The following is a 15,555-nucleotide window of genomic DNA, read 5'->3' as shown; positions in this document are numbered from 1 at the left end:
TCTGACCCAAAATAGTCTGTTTCTGTCCTTTGACTGGCTCAGATGTAGGCGTTTATGGCCAGGTGAAACCAGCCCCACCTTCTGGTCTTGCTCTCTTGGTGGTGCAGAAAGAGTTTGGGTATTGCTGCTCTGTGATCCCTGTCTCCGATATTCCCCCTCCTCTCCGCGGCTCAAATGGAGGAGGGGATGGGAGGCTCTGAGTGACAGCGGGTGCCTATGGCAAAGCTAAACCTTGCTCTAAAATTACACTTTGAGGTGTATTTGGCACAGAAAGCCCACACTGCTCGTGGTAAATTTGACTGCAGGTTATTGAAGAAAAGATCATAAAACTCATCCAGTTCAATGGGAGCTTCTGCTGATGAGAGGCAATGAGCTGGTTACATTTTTGGCACGTATTGTCCAACCCTCCTCTTTCCATAAAAAGAAAGGAAAAATGAAAAAGCCAAGAACAAAGGTGTTAAACCAGAGGTGTTTTTCCAGGTTATGTAAAATTTATGCTGTTCCTCCTTTTTGTTTTCCCTGTATTTTTAACCCCATCTCTACTTTAAGCTCACTCTGGCAGGTGGAACATAGAAGGGTTCGATGCTGAGACAAGGTCTTGCAACCTGCAGGTTACATGGTCTTTTGGCTTAGATGATATGTACTGGGTGGGTGAGGATTTAGATGCTACAGAAAGCCAAGCCCTTGTATGGAAATGAAGGCTGCATTTTTGCATGTAGGTAGAGCTGGAGAGCCCTGGAGTGAAACAACCAATGCAGGAGGAATTGGGAAGCAGAGCAACTTTCTCCATGTTGAAAGATGCTCCATTTTCATTCTTCAAGCCTTTGGGGTGAGCAAGCCCAGCCGTGGGGAGCAGGGTTGGTTAGGAGGGAGCACAAGAGGCTGTCTTAATCTCAACACACCTCCTGGTTTCCACTGTAAGTGGGTGATGGGATGCATTCTGCTTTCATGTACGATGGTGTAAATGGAAGTCCTGCATCTCCTCTGGATTTGCATCAGGGCACTGGAGCCTGGGAAGCTGCCAGCGGAGCTCTAACCATGGCGCCCATTAATAGGAGGGTTGATTACTCACTGACAAGCAGCTTCTGCTCAGCTGCATGTGGCTTTATGCAGAGGAATTAGATGGACTTGGAGGGGCCTCTCTTCCACCTAATAAGCAGAGCTGGGAATAGGTTTTCCCCTAATGGGAAGGTGATAAACATGGCTCTGTGGATGGTGTTAACAGGCTTCGTGCTGGCTGCAGGAGGTGATGCTCAACCCCGTCTGCTCAAGGTGAGCCTGATGCTGCTGTGATTTAGCTCCAATAGCTCTTCCTGGTGGTGCTCGTGGGTACAAACCTTGTGCTTGAGCTGCTTCCTGCACCAGAGCTGGATCCCCCGGCCAGGCAGCTCCCACTGCTGGAGCCAGCATCACTTTCCCCCATGCTGAGCCTGTTGATGAGGCCTGTTCCCACCTCTGTAGCTGCTCCCAGATGAGACCATGACTGTGATGGGAAACAGTGAGGGTTAGCTGGTTTGGAATAGTGCAAAGGTATTTCAACGTTCAGTTTCACACATTCCTGTGTTTTCTTGCACAGGCTACCACTGCCTGTAATCTGTGGCTTTTCTTCCTATCCTGCAGCAGTCCTGGCCTTGGACATCTGAGTCTCCCAGGAACAATCTCAATGTACAAAACCTGTCAAGTTCAGAGCTGGGCAGAGAAAAGATGCTTTTTGGCCTCCCCAGGCTGCTGCAAACCCCCAGTGTGGAACAACGGTTAGTCGAACGTGGACACATGGAATACCAGAGACTGAACAATATAGGCCTTGTGTCTCATGAAAGGCTGCACAACCCAGGACGGGAGATGGCTGACTAACCATGGAACTATTCCTGATGCAACGTAGAGTGAAGAACTTTGCAACATGAAGCGAGGAACTTTGCAACAAAAAGCGTGAAGTAGAAGAAACTGCTTACCGCAAGGAGTGTGCCCTGCTGATGCAGAGACGTGCCTGAAGATACGAGCTTAGCCAATGGCAGTGTATAGACAGGCGCGTGAACAGAGCTATGTAACCAATGAAGAAACAGCTAGGTGCGTGTGGACTGTAATTATCAATATAAATATAGGTGCTTTGAGCAATAAAATAAGCAAGATATGTAACTCATATTGAGTGTTTTCTTGACTTCGGCTGATCTTCTTCAACACCCCAGTACTCCATTTTTTGCTGGTAACTCCTAGGTGCATATCTCATTTTAATTGTCTTATCTTCAGTTCCAGGTACATTTAAGGAATAACTCAATGAATATTCCATCAGTGGCTTACAAGCAGGATAACTTAAAAATATTCACTGCATCAACTCCTTCTCCAGCCAGCCTGGAAGAAAGAGAAGATGGAGAAGTAAGGGCTTGTTATTTAGGACAATTTCAAGGAACAGTTTTGTACCAGGGACATTGGATAACTGAATGGTCCTTTCCAACCCAAACCATTCTATCTGTGTAGGAAAGGGGGGTGTTCTTATTGCAGGTTTGTGTCGCTCTTCCCTTTCCTGTTGCCAGGCAAATGTGAAAACATCGATGGCTTTGGGCATTGTTTGGTTTGCAGAGGGGGAGCCACTCACCTGCTCTCTTCTTCCTCCAGCAGCTTCCTATAGGTCATGATCTCGATGTCCAAGGCCAGCTTGATGTTCATGAGCTCCTGGTACTCCCAGAGCAGGGCATCTTCCAGCTTGGCCAGTTTTGCCTTGGCATCCTTGATGGCCAGTTCGTCGCTTTGCTCAGCATCCGTGATGGCCATCTGCAAACTGGTGTGCTGCAAGAAGTGGATATAGGTCTGGTGGCTGCTCAGTGGGTTTGGACCCCGATTTCCAGCCATGGAAATCGTGGAGATGGAGATGTCCGGAGGGGTCCTGTGTACCATAACCTGACCTGTTTCTTTACACTGTCAATTTTCGAGTGGAGCCGCCGGATCATTCAGTTCATCTTTGAGATCTCCCTCTTGGTGTTTTGGAGCTCATCCCCGTGATGGCCAGCCATGAGCTGCAGCTCCTCATACTGAGATGGGAATGGAGGTAAGACACCAGAGCACAGTCAGATGTTGGCAGGAGCTTGCACTCACTGATAGAGATTGACCCTGCTTTTGTGAAAAAGCTCTCTCAGACTGGTTCTATCCTGGGGTTACCAAGGAAATGGGGAAATAGAACTGGGAAATTTGGGAGGTTCTTACTGCTTCCTAGAGGGCTTACAGGAATTTAATCTCATCTGTCACTGCAGCCGCCTTGGTCCCCAAGTGGAAGTTCCTTATTGCATCTCCTGCAGGTAGGATCAGGGGGTCTGTGAAGGGTGGGATTGTATACAGAAAGGCTGCAGAAGTGGCAGAGCATCTAGTATGGATGACACTGCTGTGATCTGGAACCTGGGGGATGAGGGAACCTGAATTCTGGATGAGGGTCCTGAAACAAGGATGAAATATTGCCAGGGACTGACACCAGCACAACTGGGTGTTTCTGCTTCGAGGAAGGATGACTACATGTTTGCGAAGTGCTTTGCCCAGCTTGGCACTGCTGGATAAAAAGGGTTATTTGCATTCAAATGTATTTTGCCTTTAAAAAGTGTGTCTCTTCTTTGTTGTTGCCTCACCTTCTTGAGCAAAACAAAGTCGTTCTCTGCAGTCATGCAGTTGTTGATCTCCTCTTGGTACCTGTTGGGAAGCGGAGATGAGCATCCCTTTACAGCTTCCATGCTGCAGCTCACCGGGTCCACCATGGGCGTGTGGGAATCCCCCCTCCATGCATTCGTTTTGGGTTGCTTTTGGGGATACTGAAGAGTCCGTTTCCAGGGGCATTTACCACCGATGCATAGATCTTTGGAAGAAACAACAAAAAATAGCTGCTTAGCGATGCTGTGTCCTTGCTATGTCAGTGCACGTGTTATATGTAGCGTTATTAGATATGTGTGTCTCACTGACTGTGATAGAAAGACAGCACCCTTGGGCTAGGTGGTGGGAGGAGGCCACCGAGAGAAGCTCCATTAAAGGCCTTCATTAAAGGCACCTTTTACCCTCACAGGAGGTCTTGCTGTGAATGGGAGCTTTGTCCTTTCCCAGTTTTCCCAGGCCGGGAGGGCTGGGTGGAGCTGTGGCTGAGCTCATCCCCACCGCACCTCTGTTAGTCAGAAGAGCCCGGATCGCTGACGCCAGCTCCCAAAAGTGGTGGCTTCAGGAGGGCTGGGGATGGCCAGGGAGGAGGGTGGCCTGGGCAAGGAGAGCCAAGGTCTGGGTCATCAGCAGTGCGCAGGCCTGCTCTTGGGAGAGGATAAAACCCAGCAATAGCTGCTCAGATGAAATGGGTAAATGGGGGAGATGAAAGACAGGAGTTCAAAGGAAGGAGTCTGTGCAGCTAATAAAACATCAGCCCTTCATGACCATTTCATGGGGGAAGATTTCTTCACTTCAGGAATAACCAACCCTTAAAATCATTCCCATTAAGCAAAGTCCTAGCCTGTATTTAGATCTCTAATCTCTTAGGCACATAAAAGAGGAAAACTAATTTGGCATATATCTAATTTCTAATTACCATACGGGTTAGTATTTGACTCAGAAGAGCAAAGCATTAGGAAGAATACTTTGGGAACCACAAAATTTAAAGTAAATAAAGGTGAGAAGAACAAATTCCAAGGAAACGGGGACAGAAGCAATGATGTCCTTTTGGTTGGTGTAGGCATTGTTGCCATAACGTGAGTTGATGGTTCCTGCCCAGTGATGTGTGTGATGCAATTGAGCTTTTAGCCAAAGATTCCCTGATCTGGAGCCAGAACTTTGACACATGGAGGCAGAATATTGAAGTCTGAACCTCTTCTATGACGTGGCCTTTGATTGTCAAATGATTTCTTGTCTGAAGTCAAGGTGCACCCAAGGGTTTCTTCTCAGCTGAACCATCTCTGTTGCTGCTTTGCTGGTCCAGACTGTGCTAATGTTAGAAATAGCTTTTCAATGTGATGAGAAGGGCACTCTCTGACCCAGGTAACTGATAGCAGTGTTGTGCTTACAGCTGGGATTCATCCCAAGTTACATACCTGGAACTTGACTATTTTGGCTAAGCTCTCTTCTTTGGGGTTTCTTTTGTAGCTGATGGAGAAAGACATTTATCTCTGGAATGTCATTTGTCTCATCCTAGAATGAATTGAGAAAGTCCAGATGGCTGAGTTGTAGAACCCCAGCCTGGTTTGTGTTGGAAGGGACCCTAAAGCTCCTCCAGCTCCAACCCCTGCCACGGGCAGGGACCCCCTCCACTGGAGCAAGGTGCTCCAAGCCCCTGTGTCCAACCTGGCCTTGAACACTGCCAGGGATGGGGCAGCCACAGCTTCTCTGGGCACCCTGTGCCAGCGCCTCAGCACCCTCACAGGGAAGAGCTTCTGCCTTATCTCCAGCCTGAACTTCCCCTGTTTCAGTTTGAACCCATCACCCCTTGTCCCATTGTTCCAGTCCCTGATGGAGAGTCCCTCTGCAGCATCGTTGTAGCCCCCTTCACACCCTTGTAGCAGATCCTGAGGTCTTACCTGGCCAAACTGACACAGGACAAAATCTGTGTCCTTTTCTCTATTAAACGTTTCTGAAGGCACAGAGAGCTGTCAGACGTCTCAAAGCAGATTGTGAATGATGATTTCACTTCCCCAGGGCAGTCGCTCCTGTTCCAATGCTACTTTGGGGCTAGAGGCACTGCTGTAAAGGCAGAAAGTGTCACTCATGAGCTCCCAAGAAAGGGAGAGCAGAGGGATTTTGGCAGAATGCGCTTCCTTGTTTTGAATTGCAGCCTGCACTGAGCTCTCCTCTCTGGTTTTTCTGGTTCCAGACTGACAATTTAAGCTCCTTACTTATTTACAGCCACTGAGCAGTGCATCCCTCGTGGGCATGGTAGCAGACATGAACACCTGGGACATGTTTTTGCAGAATGCAAAGAGTGGATGAGAGAGGGAAAACCTCCTCCCAACAGCCTTGAGAGTTCAGGAGCTGAGCTGAAACCCAAGATTTCAGTGGCTTTCAGTGGAGTGGAAGCAACTCTTGACTTTCAGAAGCGCTAAAACTATCATCTACTAAGGGATGTTATAATAATTAAAACGAATCAAAGCCCAAACAAAAGCACTCACTTATAATTAATCTTTCTTTTTAGACAATTCTCTCCTGGAAAGGAGCCCACACCAGTAAGAAATGTGTCTGTTTAGAGCGCTCAATGGTATCATTAAGATTCAGGTTTCATCCAGGTCTGTATTAAAATGACTACACAGGAGCTGTAACCAGTGAAGAAGAACTGGAAGTTTCTTCCTCTCTGTGTTGCTTACCTGCTGTTGAGGTCTTCAACAGCATCCTGCATAGTCTTCAGCTCTGAGCTGAGCTGCAGCCTATCACCTCCCAGAGCCTCGAGCTGTCTCCTCATGTTGCTGATGTACGCATCAAACATGGGTTCAAGGTTGTTTTTCACAACTTTTTGGTCTTTCAAGAGGCTGCATTTGGTCTCCAGAACTTTATTTTGTTGCTCCAGGAACAGCACCTGAAACTCAGAATGATTTAGATCATTTGGGATCATCAACTCCAAACCTGCCTCAATTTCATGAGATGGGGGCTTAAATGGGGGGGAGGGGAGGTAGAGGAGGTTGTTTTTCTTTTCTATAATTTAAAGTGGGCGTTAGATGGGCACATCAGCAAAAGATCGTCGGAAGGAGGATTTGGAAACCAGGAGCAACAGTCACTGCAAAGAAACCTGGAAAACTGATTTGCACCATTTCCAGTCTGCCCAGAGGGCTCCGACGCTAAGAGCTGTGTAGGCAGTCTGGATATGGAGGTAACAAGCTGTGCATTAAGGCTTTGGGAGTAAATTGAGAGTAACCCTGATCCCACTCTACAGGCAATGACAGAAAAGCCAGGCTGGATGAAGTGGAAGGAGTCTTACCTTGTCGATGAAGGAGGCAGACTTCTTGTTGAGGATTTGATTTGGTTCTCCTCCTCCTGCCGCACTCTCTGCATGCTGGGGTCATCTCCAAGTTAAAAGGTACCAAGAAGTGTTGGTTGACCGTGACCCCTTGAATACCTCCAGGGCCACATCATCCTCTCAACTCAAACCCATCTCCACCAACTCCATGTGCCAACCTGCCCTGATCTGACCCATAACTGTATCCTGACCTAACAATGCTCTCCACTCATGGAAATCCTCTTGCTTGCCCCTAGATTACGAAGGCTCCTCCTGCCAAAACTGCTGCTGATCCATCCCATGCCTCCGCCACTGTTGTGAGACACAGACATGGAGCTCAAGCTGCTTCGGTTAACAGGCATAGCAGCAGAAGCAGCACTGGAACACCCAGTGACTCCTCCTGACCTCATGACAACTGACTTCTATGCCATTGCTCGCTGGTGGCAAGAGCAGAGAATAATGAAGTGAGATGACAGATGAGTAGAAGGCTTTGGGAGTTTGGATCAGGAGTCCCCTCTGCCTTTTATCCTTTTGGAGAGCTGGGCTTGTTCACCGAGGACCGCAGCTCTGTTGGTTGAGCTCATTGGTTTGCTATGCTGGCATGTGGCCACCTTCCCCAACCCGTTAATCACCAAGTCACTAATGCAATGGGCTGGCAACCTTCAGGCTCATAAAAGTAACCAGATTTTCTAACCTATATTTTTCGAGGCAGGAATTATTGTTGGGGGGAAAAAATATTTACATCTGGAAGCTCCCTTTGGGCTTGTTTTTAACTTGGTTAACGGTGTCAATGCCCATTGAATTTAAAGTTGGTGTTGCCACAAGAGGGATTCCAGAGATGTTGGAAGTGCCAGTTTGATAGGCTTTCCTATAGAAAACACTGGCTTTGCTCCCTGGTTACCAGCCGCCTTGGAGTAGGAGCAACCTGTCTCGATGCAGGCAAGAACTTAGATGTCTTGGTCTGCACTCCTCATCTTTGCAGGCAACTCTTCATCTGTGCTGAGGTGCTTCTGGTAGAGGTGATAATTTGGGATGTGCCTCTGCCTTTCTGTTGGCTGCAAAAGGAGCCTGGATGCTTTGCGTAGCTGAAATGCTGGATGATGAGATAGCTAAAAGTTACATGGTCCCTCAGAGAGAAAACAGTGTGACTCGTCAAAGTCCAGGTCATCAGGTGGCTGTTTGATGCTGTTATGTTTAAATAACAACCAAATATCAGTTCTGCTGCTGTCAGTGGGAATAGGGTCCAGAGATGCCAGGGAAAGATGGGCGGTATTGAAAAGGAAGGAGGATGAGCCGTTTCCTTTGCAGTAGCGTGGTGGTGTGCTTAAATCTAGAGGATTACTGATAAACTGGTGTTTATTGAACCACCTTCTCTTTAGGTTAGGAGGCAGCATGCCCCTGATGAGTGCCATGTTTACCTGTAGTGCTTTAGTCCCTCGGCAGGGTTGTGGCAGAGACTGAACCAGCACAATCTGCTGGGGTGATCTCACCACCTTCAGTTTTTATTGGTTTCTTAAGCTTTGGTTTGTGTCAGAGATCAGAGAAGGGAACTAAACCTTCCTTCCCCCAGGGTCTTTAACTATCTCACAGCCAAGGTCTGTGGACATTATTCTTCCCAAAGAGGGTGAGCTTAGTGGTTTAATGGGTCTTTTTTGTTTCTAATTATGGTAATGGCAGTGAGGGCATTTTATTAGCCCCTACAGCTGGTGCATGTACAGAACAGCATGAGCCTTCTTGGGAAAACCTGGATTTCTATCCCTACATGACTCATCCCATAAAACCTTGAACAATTGCAGGGGTTTGGACATGATCAAGGTGTTATGAAAAAGCTGAGATGCCATAATGTAGAAGTGAAGATAGAGGGATGTTGCCTCTAGTACCTGCTAGGAGGAGTGGGTATTTCCCCATCCTGTGGAAGATACTGATGCTAAAACACTTTGCTCACACAAATGGATATGGAATATCCACCTGCTCTACTGCTGTTGGATATAAGAGGTGTCCATGGAGCTGCAATGGAAGGAAAGATCTCAACTCTTGTATGGCTTCTTTTTACCTTCTATCAACCATGCTTTTCCCCAAGGTTCTACAAAGTAGTTGGAATTAAAAGGCACATACGACAGATTTTATTCCATCTGCCTTTTATTAGACAAACACTGGGAAATGAGGATTTCAGAGGGTCAAAGGACAAACCGGAGCATGACATGTTTTATAAATAAGGACAGCTTTCTCTTCCAAATCTTTTCAGGTAACAGGGAAAGGATTGCACGCAAAATGAGGGGACATCTGGCACACACTGGCTAATAGTGCTCATCCCTGGCTTTAGTAGCATCTCTTGGTTGAAGAGGTGGTGGAGACGTACTTCATACTGGAACTGCTTCCACCCACCCGACATGACCCAGCTGCACCTTGTCCGCTTCCAGAGCTGAAGCCCATTCCTCCAGCACAGATCCCACCTCCAACACCACCACTGCTGCCTCCAAAGCTGAGACAGTTTCCACTTCCATATCCTGTTCCTACAGTGGTTCTGGTCACAGCTGCAAGAGGAAAAGACTCTCTTTAGAGGCATCCACAAGCAGTGGGCTCTGAGTGGCAGGGAGGTGAATGTAAAAGCTACCAAACTATCTTTAGAAGTTACTTACAGATATTCACTGTGCCAGCACCTTCTCCACAGAGCCTGTTGGAGGAAAATGAGCCAGTGAGAATTCAAGTGGTTGAAAAAGGCAGGATTTCCTTGGAATATTTGATGGAAGATGCAAAGTTAGCGTCTTCCCAAACAGCTCATCTTCATAGGCGATGGCTTACCTTTAAACAGGTTTCAGGTCTTGTGAATGTGGGAAATCTAAGCCCAACAAGGGTCTGCAGCTCCACTGCACCTCTGGAAACTGGGATATCAAATTGCCCCTACCTGCACTCCTCTCCCTCCAGCAGCTTCCTGTAGGTCGCGATCTCGATGTCCAGGGCCAGCTTGACGTTCATGAGCTCCTGGTACTCGCGGAGCTGCCGGGCCATGTCCTGCTTGGCCTTCTGCAGAGCTGCCTCCAGCTCCTCCAGCTTGGCCCTGGCATCCTTGAGGGCCAGCTCCCCGTGCTGCTCAGCATCTGCAATGGCTGTCTGCAAACTGGCGCACTGTGGAGGAGAAAAGGAGGTGGTGTTCCTTACCTGGAGCATAGACCAGTTCCTCGTACCCTGAGGTCATGGTGCTTGATCTACATACAGAAGCCTTTGGGTAAACATTTATAGGTGTGATCTTAGCAATCACTGAATTGATTCATGTTCTGAACAGGCCACAACCTGGATTTAAGCTAACTGTACACCTCTTAATGTCTCCTTTACTAATGTTGCATTAAGTTACTCTAAGTGATGTTACTGCACTGAGATACTCATTCCTGATGCAGCAGAACTCACTGAGATGCATTTAGTTTTATTCACTGGGGTTGGCTGGGCAATCAAGAGGTTAGACCAGCAGCAGGTAAGTCTTAGCCATTCACACTGCCTTTTACCTGCTTCTTCACACTGTCGATTTCGGACCGCAGCCGCTGGACGTGGCGGTTGAGCTCAGAGATCTCCTGCTTGGTGTTACGGAGGTCATCCCCATGCCTGCCTGCTGTAGCCTGCAGCTCTTCATACTGTCACCAAGAGAGAGCAGTCAGTCAAGGTAAAATACATTGGTTTTAGAGCAGGTGGGCGTTTGCACTCAGAAGCATGCTTGTGTTCTCAGTCCCGAACTGGCACTTCCAAACTTTATAGGATTATTAAATTGGAAGGCAACCTGTGTTATAGAAATCAAGGAGGGATCAGTATCCCATGGGGATCTGGGGGAGGGAGCATGGTTTTCCCATTTCTGAAGCCTTCCTAGGCACTCACCCTGGATTGGTACCAGGACTCAGCCTCTGCCCGGCTCCTGTTGGCGATGTCCTCGTACTGTGCTTTGACCTCTGCAATGATGCTGTCCATGTCCAGGTTGCGGTTGTTGTCCATGGTCAGGATAACAGAGGTGTCAGAGATCTGTGACTGCATCTGGGACAGCTCCTGCAAAGCAGTGGGTATTTTGGTGAGTTACAGGTGGGAGATGTGAGGTTCCTCAGAGTGAGGAAACCCCCAAAGTCAGAGGGTAGATCTGGGTGGACAAAGGGATTTTTCCAAGGCAGTTTCAGGCAGGGCTAAGACAGAAGGTGAAACGGGAAAAGCATTGAGTTATTCAGTGCAACAGAATGGAAAACCTGAACTTCTGAAGGGGGAAAGGAAGGCCAGAGCATTGGAAACTGGGAGAAGGATGTAAATGCTGCTGCTTACGGCTTCATAGAGGGCTCTGAGGAAATCTATCTCCTCTATAAGGGACTCCAGCGTGGCTTGCAGGTCTGTCTTGTTCATGTAGGCAGCATCCACTTCCTAGAAGAGGAAACATCACAGTAATGACGTGGGTTTTGGAGAAGCAGAGGAAAAGCTGGAGAATGTGTATCTCGCTGTACTGGTGCAGGGCTGGGAGGCACAATGTGCCTGCACCCACCTTCTTCAGGATCACAAATTCATTCTCTACAGCCGTGTGCTTGTTGACTTCCTCTTCATACCTGCAGAATGGAAAGGGAGGGTTGGTCTGGGCTTGTGCAGTTTTGTTCCTTGGTCTCTTAGCCCCAAAATCTTCTGCCTGTGACTCAGCCAGGGGAAGTGAGACTGAGTATGTATACAACTAAACTTAACCTGGGTCTTACTCAGAAGATCATATCAGCACATATCCCTTATTTGATTGCACAGATGCAACAGTGAGCTGTTTTCTGTCACAGCCCACCCTGCTCCCTAGGCAGACCATGAATGGACTTACTTGTTCTTGAAGTCCTCAGCAAGGCTTTGCACCTTGTTCAGCTCCCCTCCCAAGTTCTCCTTGTCAGTCAGCAACCTGTTCAGCTGGCTCCTGAGGTTGTTGATGTAAGTCTCAAAGAGGGGCTCAATGTTGTTTCTGACTGTTTTGTTCCCCTGTTCTTGCAGAAGGGCCCATTTAGTCTCCAGGACCTTGTTCTGTTGCTCAAGGAATCGGACCTGGATAGAGAAAGGAGATGTTTCACTAACAGTGATTTTAGGATGGTTCTCCTTAGAGAGGAAAGGTCCAATCCTGCTTGCTGAAAGGTGGGGGCTCTCAGGGCTCGGGGAACAGCTGACTATTTAGACAAGCAAGGAAACATTGCACATCTGATATTAACATTCCTGCTCTCTTTGCAAGCTCTGCTTCCTTACATCCTGTATCACCATTTTCCCAGTGTTGGCTTGTCTCATCTCAGCATTAATGCAAAGGATGAGCCGTCTCAAAGCTGAAACCTTTTATTCCCAAGCTGCTGATGTTAAAAGTGTCAATAGAGGAGTAGCGGAATTGATGATAAAGATACAACTTGCCCTTGTTTGTGCTTCCCCACTGAAGAATCAACAGAGCTTAACCAAGAAATCTTATGTCTCACCTTGTCGATGAAGGAGGCAAATTTGTTGTTGAGGGTTTGAATCTGATCCTTCTCATCCCTGCGGATACTCTGGATGTTGGGGTCAATCTCCAAGTTGAGAGGTTTCAGAAGGCTCTGGTTGACTGAGACTTCATGGATGCCCCCAGCTGGGACAGCAGGGAATCCAGGGCCACCCATGCCACCACCAAACCCGAAGGCACCACCGACTGCACCACCAAAACCGCAGGGGATCCCAGCGCCAGCACCAAAACCTGCAGGTCCATAGAAGCCACCATCTCTTCCAGCTATGGAGATCCTCTTGCATCCACCAAGACTGTGGAGGCTCCTGCTTCCAAAACCTCCAGCAAATCTTCCATAGCCAGCAGCGGAACTGCAGCTTCCACCTTGGGATGCAGAACGCAAGCAGAAGCTGGAGCTGCTGGCATTCGGGATGAAGGCAGAAGACGCACTGAAGCCAGTTTTGATCTGGTTCCTTGCAGCACACTGGCGAGACATGGCAGCTGATGTGAGCAGGGTGAGAGTGGTAGAAAGAACTAAGCAGCAAGGAAGTGAATGAAGGCAGGAAGGTGAAGTTGTGCTCCCCCAGGCCGGGACTGGCCCTTTTATACCCTTTACTAGCTGGGGATGGGTCTGGTGTTGTGCTCATCTCACTGATTAACTGGGCTCGGCACACCCAGCCCGATGCAGCCAGTGAGTTCACCGTGAGCACAGACACGGAGGAAGCGCTCACAAAGTGCAGGGGTTGCATTTTTTCATGACAGTCATGATGGGGCTGTCGAAATATCTGAGAAAACACCAAATAGTTCCTGCTCAACCCCTGTTCACAGCCCTCCCTTTCCCACTCCTTTCACCTCTGCAGCAGATGGTTCCCAATGTTGGGCAAGCACTCGCTCATCTCTGTTTCAGGGGTGAATCAACCCCTCTGTTGCATAAACCCATGGTATTTCACGGTGCAGTGGTCCGAGGGCTGAGGAATCTGTTACTGTGGGTCCATGTTTTCCTGCTGCTGTGGTTTTGAGTAAACCCCAGTGGGGCATCAGCACCTCAGGCCTTGACTTGTTGGAAATGCTGGACTCCTGTTCTCATGCCCAAACAAGATTTAAACCACAACTGATACGGATGGGAGAAAGCAGTGATGGAGGAGAAGTTATGGGGCATTAGTGGAAGTCTTGGACCATCAGCTATCAAAAACCAGCTGGGGAGTGGGGAGCACCTGGAAGGTGATTCTGTGAATGGTATTTTCAAGATTTTCTGTGAAAAGTGCCTATGTTTCCTCCTGATTCAGACTGACAACAAGTGATGAAATATCAGAGCATGGCCTGGGAGGGAGCTACTGTCTGTGACGACACAAAACCTGAGTTAGCGATTTCTCAGGGCTTCACCTTCACAGATCTTTTGGCTGTTTCCTGACTCATGGCATGACCTTGTCTCTACACGGTGTGAAGCCTATTCCCAGGCTTCCTGCCTCATGTCTGTTGTCTTCTCCCTCTGATATCTCTTACTCACAAGGAAATTCACTGCTTGGGATCATGGCTTATGACCTTGTTCCCAGCCTACTCCCTTTACTCTTATTCCACATAGCACCCATTAAAGGTTAAACAGTGCATTTCTCTGGAGAAAGACACATGGAGACCTTCAAGGCCAGGCTGGATGTGGTTCTGAGTGACCTGATCTGGTTGAACATGTCCCTGCTCATTGCAGGGGGGTTGGACTAGATGAGCTTTGAAAGTCCCTTCCAACTCAATCTATTCGATGATTCTATGGTGTTTTGACTTGCTGTGTGCATGCTGTATGGTAGCACTGTTGTCATGGTTAAACCCCAGCCAACAGCTAAGCACCACACAGCCCCTTGGTGGGATGGGGAAGAGAATCTTTAGTGTAAAAGTGAGAAAACTCATGAGCTGAGATAATTTAATAGGTAAAGCAAAAGGTGCAGACGCAAGGAAAGCGAAGCAAGGAATTAATCCACCACTTCCTATAGTCAGGTGGGTGTTCAGCCATCCCCTGGCTCCGTCACTCATAACGGGAAGACAAATGCCATCCCTCTGAACATCTTCCCCTTTCCTTCCTCTTCCCCAGCTTTACATGCTGACCATGACACCATGTGGTCTGGAGTAGCCCTTGGGTCAGTTGGGATCAGCTGTCCTGGCTGTGTTCTCTCCCAGATTCTTGTGCACCTCCAACCAATTGGCTGGTGGGTTGTGGTGAGGGGCAGAAAAGGCCTTGACTCAGTGTAAGGGCTGCTCAGCACTAACTAAACAGCCCTGTGTTTTCAGCACAAGTCCAAAACATTGCCCTATACCAACCACTGTGAAGAAAACTAGTGCTATCCCAGCCGAAACCAGCACAACTCCACACACAGGCACTTATCCAAGAGCAGATAAGGTGCTGGAAATCCACTCCCAGGGTCTTGTCTGAATGTTCAGGAATGGGCACGCTTCTCTTGGACCCTGCAGCCCATTAGGTTTGCCAAGGTATATCTCTCTTGTGGCTGCCCATGCTGGATATCTGCTCACGAGAGGAGGTAGCAGCCACCCATAGAGTTGCTGGCAAGTCACAGCTTTCCCCAGCATTAGAAAGACCCTTGCAGGCACTGGGTATGGAGCAGCTAATTGCAGAGGCATCTTCTCCCACCCTCCTGCCTTATTTTCTTCTCTATTCTTCTAATATTTCCATTACACACCCTGGAATGAAGCTATAATAACTGTTCTGGGGGTGTTTCAGCTACTGTGTGTTACAACAAGCAGCAGTTTTTAAGAGGGGAGCTCCTGTTGACTAAGCTACTGCCTGTCCTAAAGAGCTCTGTAAGAATGTTATGGGTAGCAATTAGGAATCAGTTCCCTCCATGCATTGCAAATTCAAGCCCCTGAGAGCAAACACCATTCATTTCATCATGACTAAGGGTTTAATCTGGTCTGTGCTGGAATTAACAAGGGCTGTCCTCTCACACTGAAATACAAGCCGCAGGTCATTGCTACATCTGTTTAACTTGTCCAGCAGGATGGATGCAGAAGGAATGTACATTGTGAGCAGAGCCCTGCTCTGGAGCAAGGACAGTTGTACATTGGTTGCGTATCCAGAGATGGGAACATTTGCTAGGGTGTCTTTTTGTATCTTGCTTAAGCAGGGATGCCCTGGGAGAACAAATGTTCTGCCCTTAGCCTCTCCCACACT

General features: G+C 48.2%; 1 protein-coding gene and 1 pseudogene across 2 annotated transcripts; both read right to left on the bottom strand.

Annotated features, from left to right (window-relative positions):
* Nucleotides 1–2,294: 2,294 nt before the first annotated feature.
* On the bottom strand, nt 2,295–7,296 carry LOC308230621 (keratin, type II cytoskeletal 75-like; annotated as a pseudogene). Its single transcript has 6 exons — nt 6,917–7,296; nt 6,309–6,517; nt 3,612–3,672; nt 2,901–3,026; nt 2,594–2,784; nt 2,295–2,349 (listed from the first exon to the last, which is right to left on the bottom strand). The product of its transcript is annotated as a keratin, type II cytoskeletal 75-like (transcript).
* A 1,957-nt stretch (nt 7,297–9,253) lies between these two features.
* LOC308230524 (keratin, type II cytoskeletal 75-like) lies at nt 9,254–12,876 on the bottom strand (the record flags this gene model as incomplete). Its single annotated transcript, XM_080635253.1, has 9 exons — nt 9,254–9,468; nt 9,574–9,608; nt 9,840–10,060; nt 10,435–10,560; nt 10,799–10,963; nt 11,228–11,323; nt 11,442–11,502; nt 11,754–11,968; nt 12,382–12,876. 9 exons carry the CDS (start codon nt 12,874–12,876, stop codon nt 9,254–9,256), a joined length of 1,629 nt encoding a protein of 542 aa, XP_080491379.1.
* Nucleotides 12,877–15,555: the final 2,679 nt, after the last annotated feature.

This window comes from Psittacula echo (assembly GCF_963264785.1).
Source record: "Psittacula echo genome assembly, chromosome: 27".
Lineage (NCBI taxonomy): Eukaryota > Metazoa > Chordata > Aves > Psittaciformes > Psittacidae > Psittacula > Psittacula echo.
The sequence above is the reverse complement of the archived record's forward strand: the minus strand, read 5'-3'. Positions and strand labels throughout refer to the sequence as shown.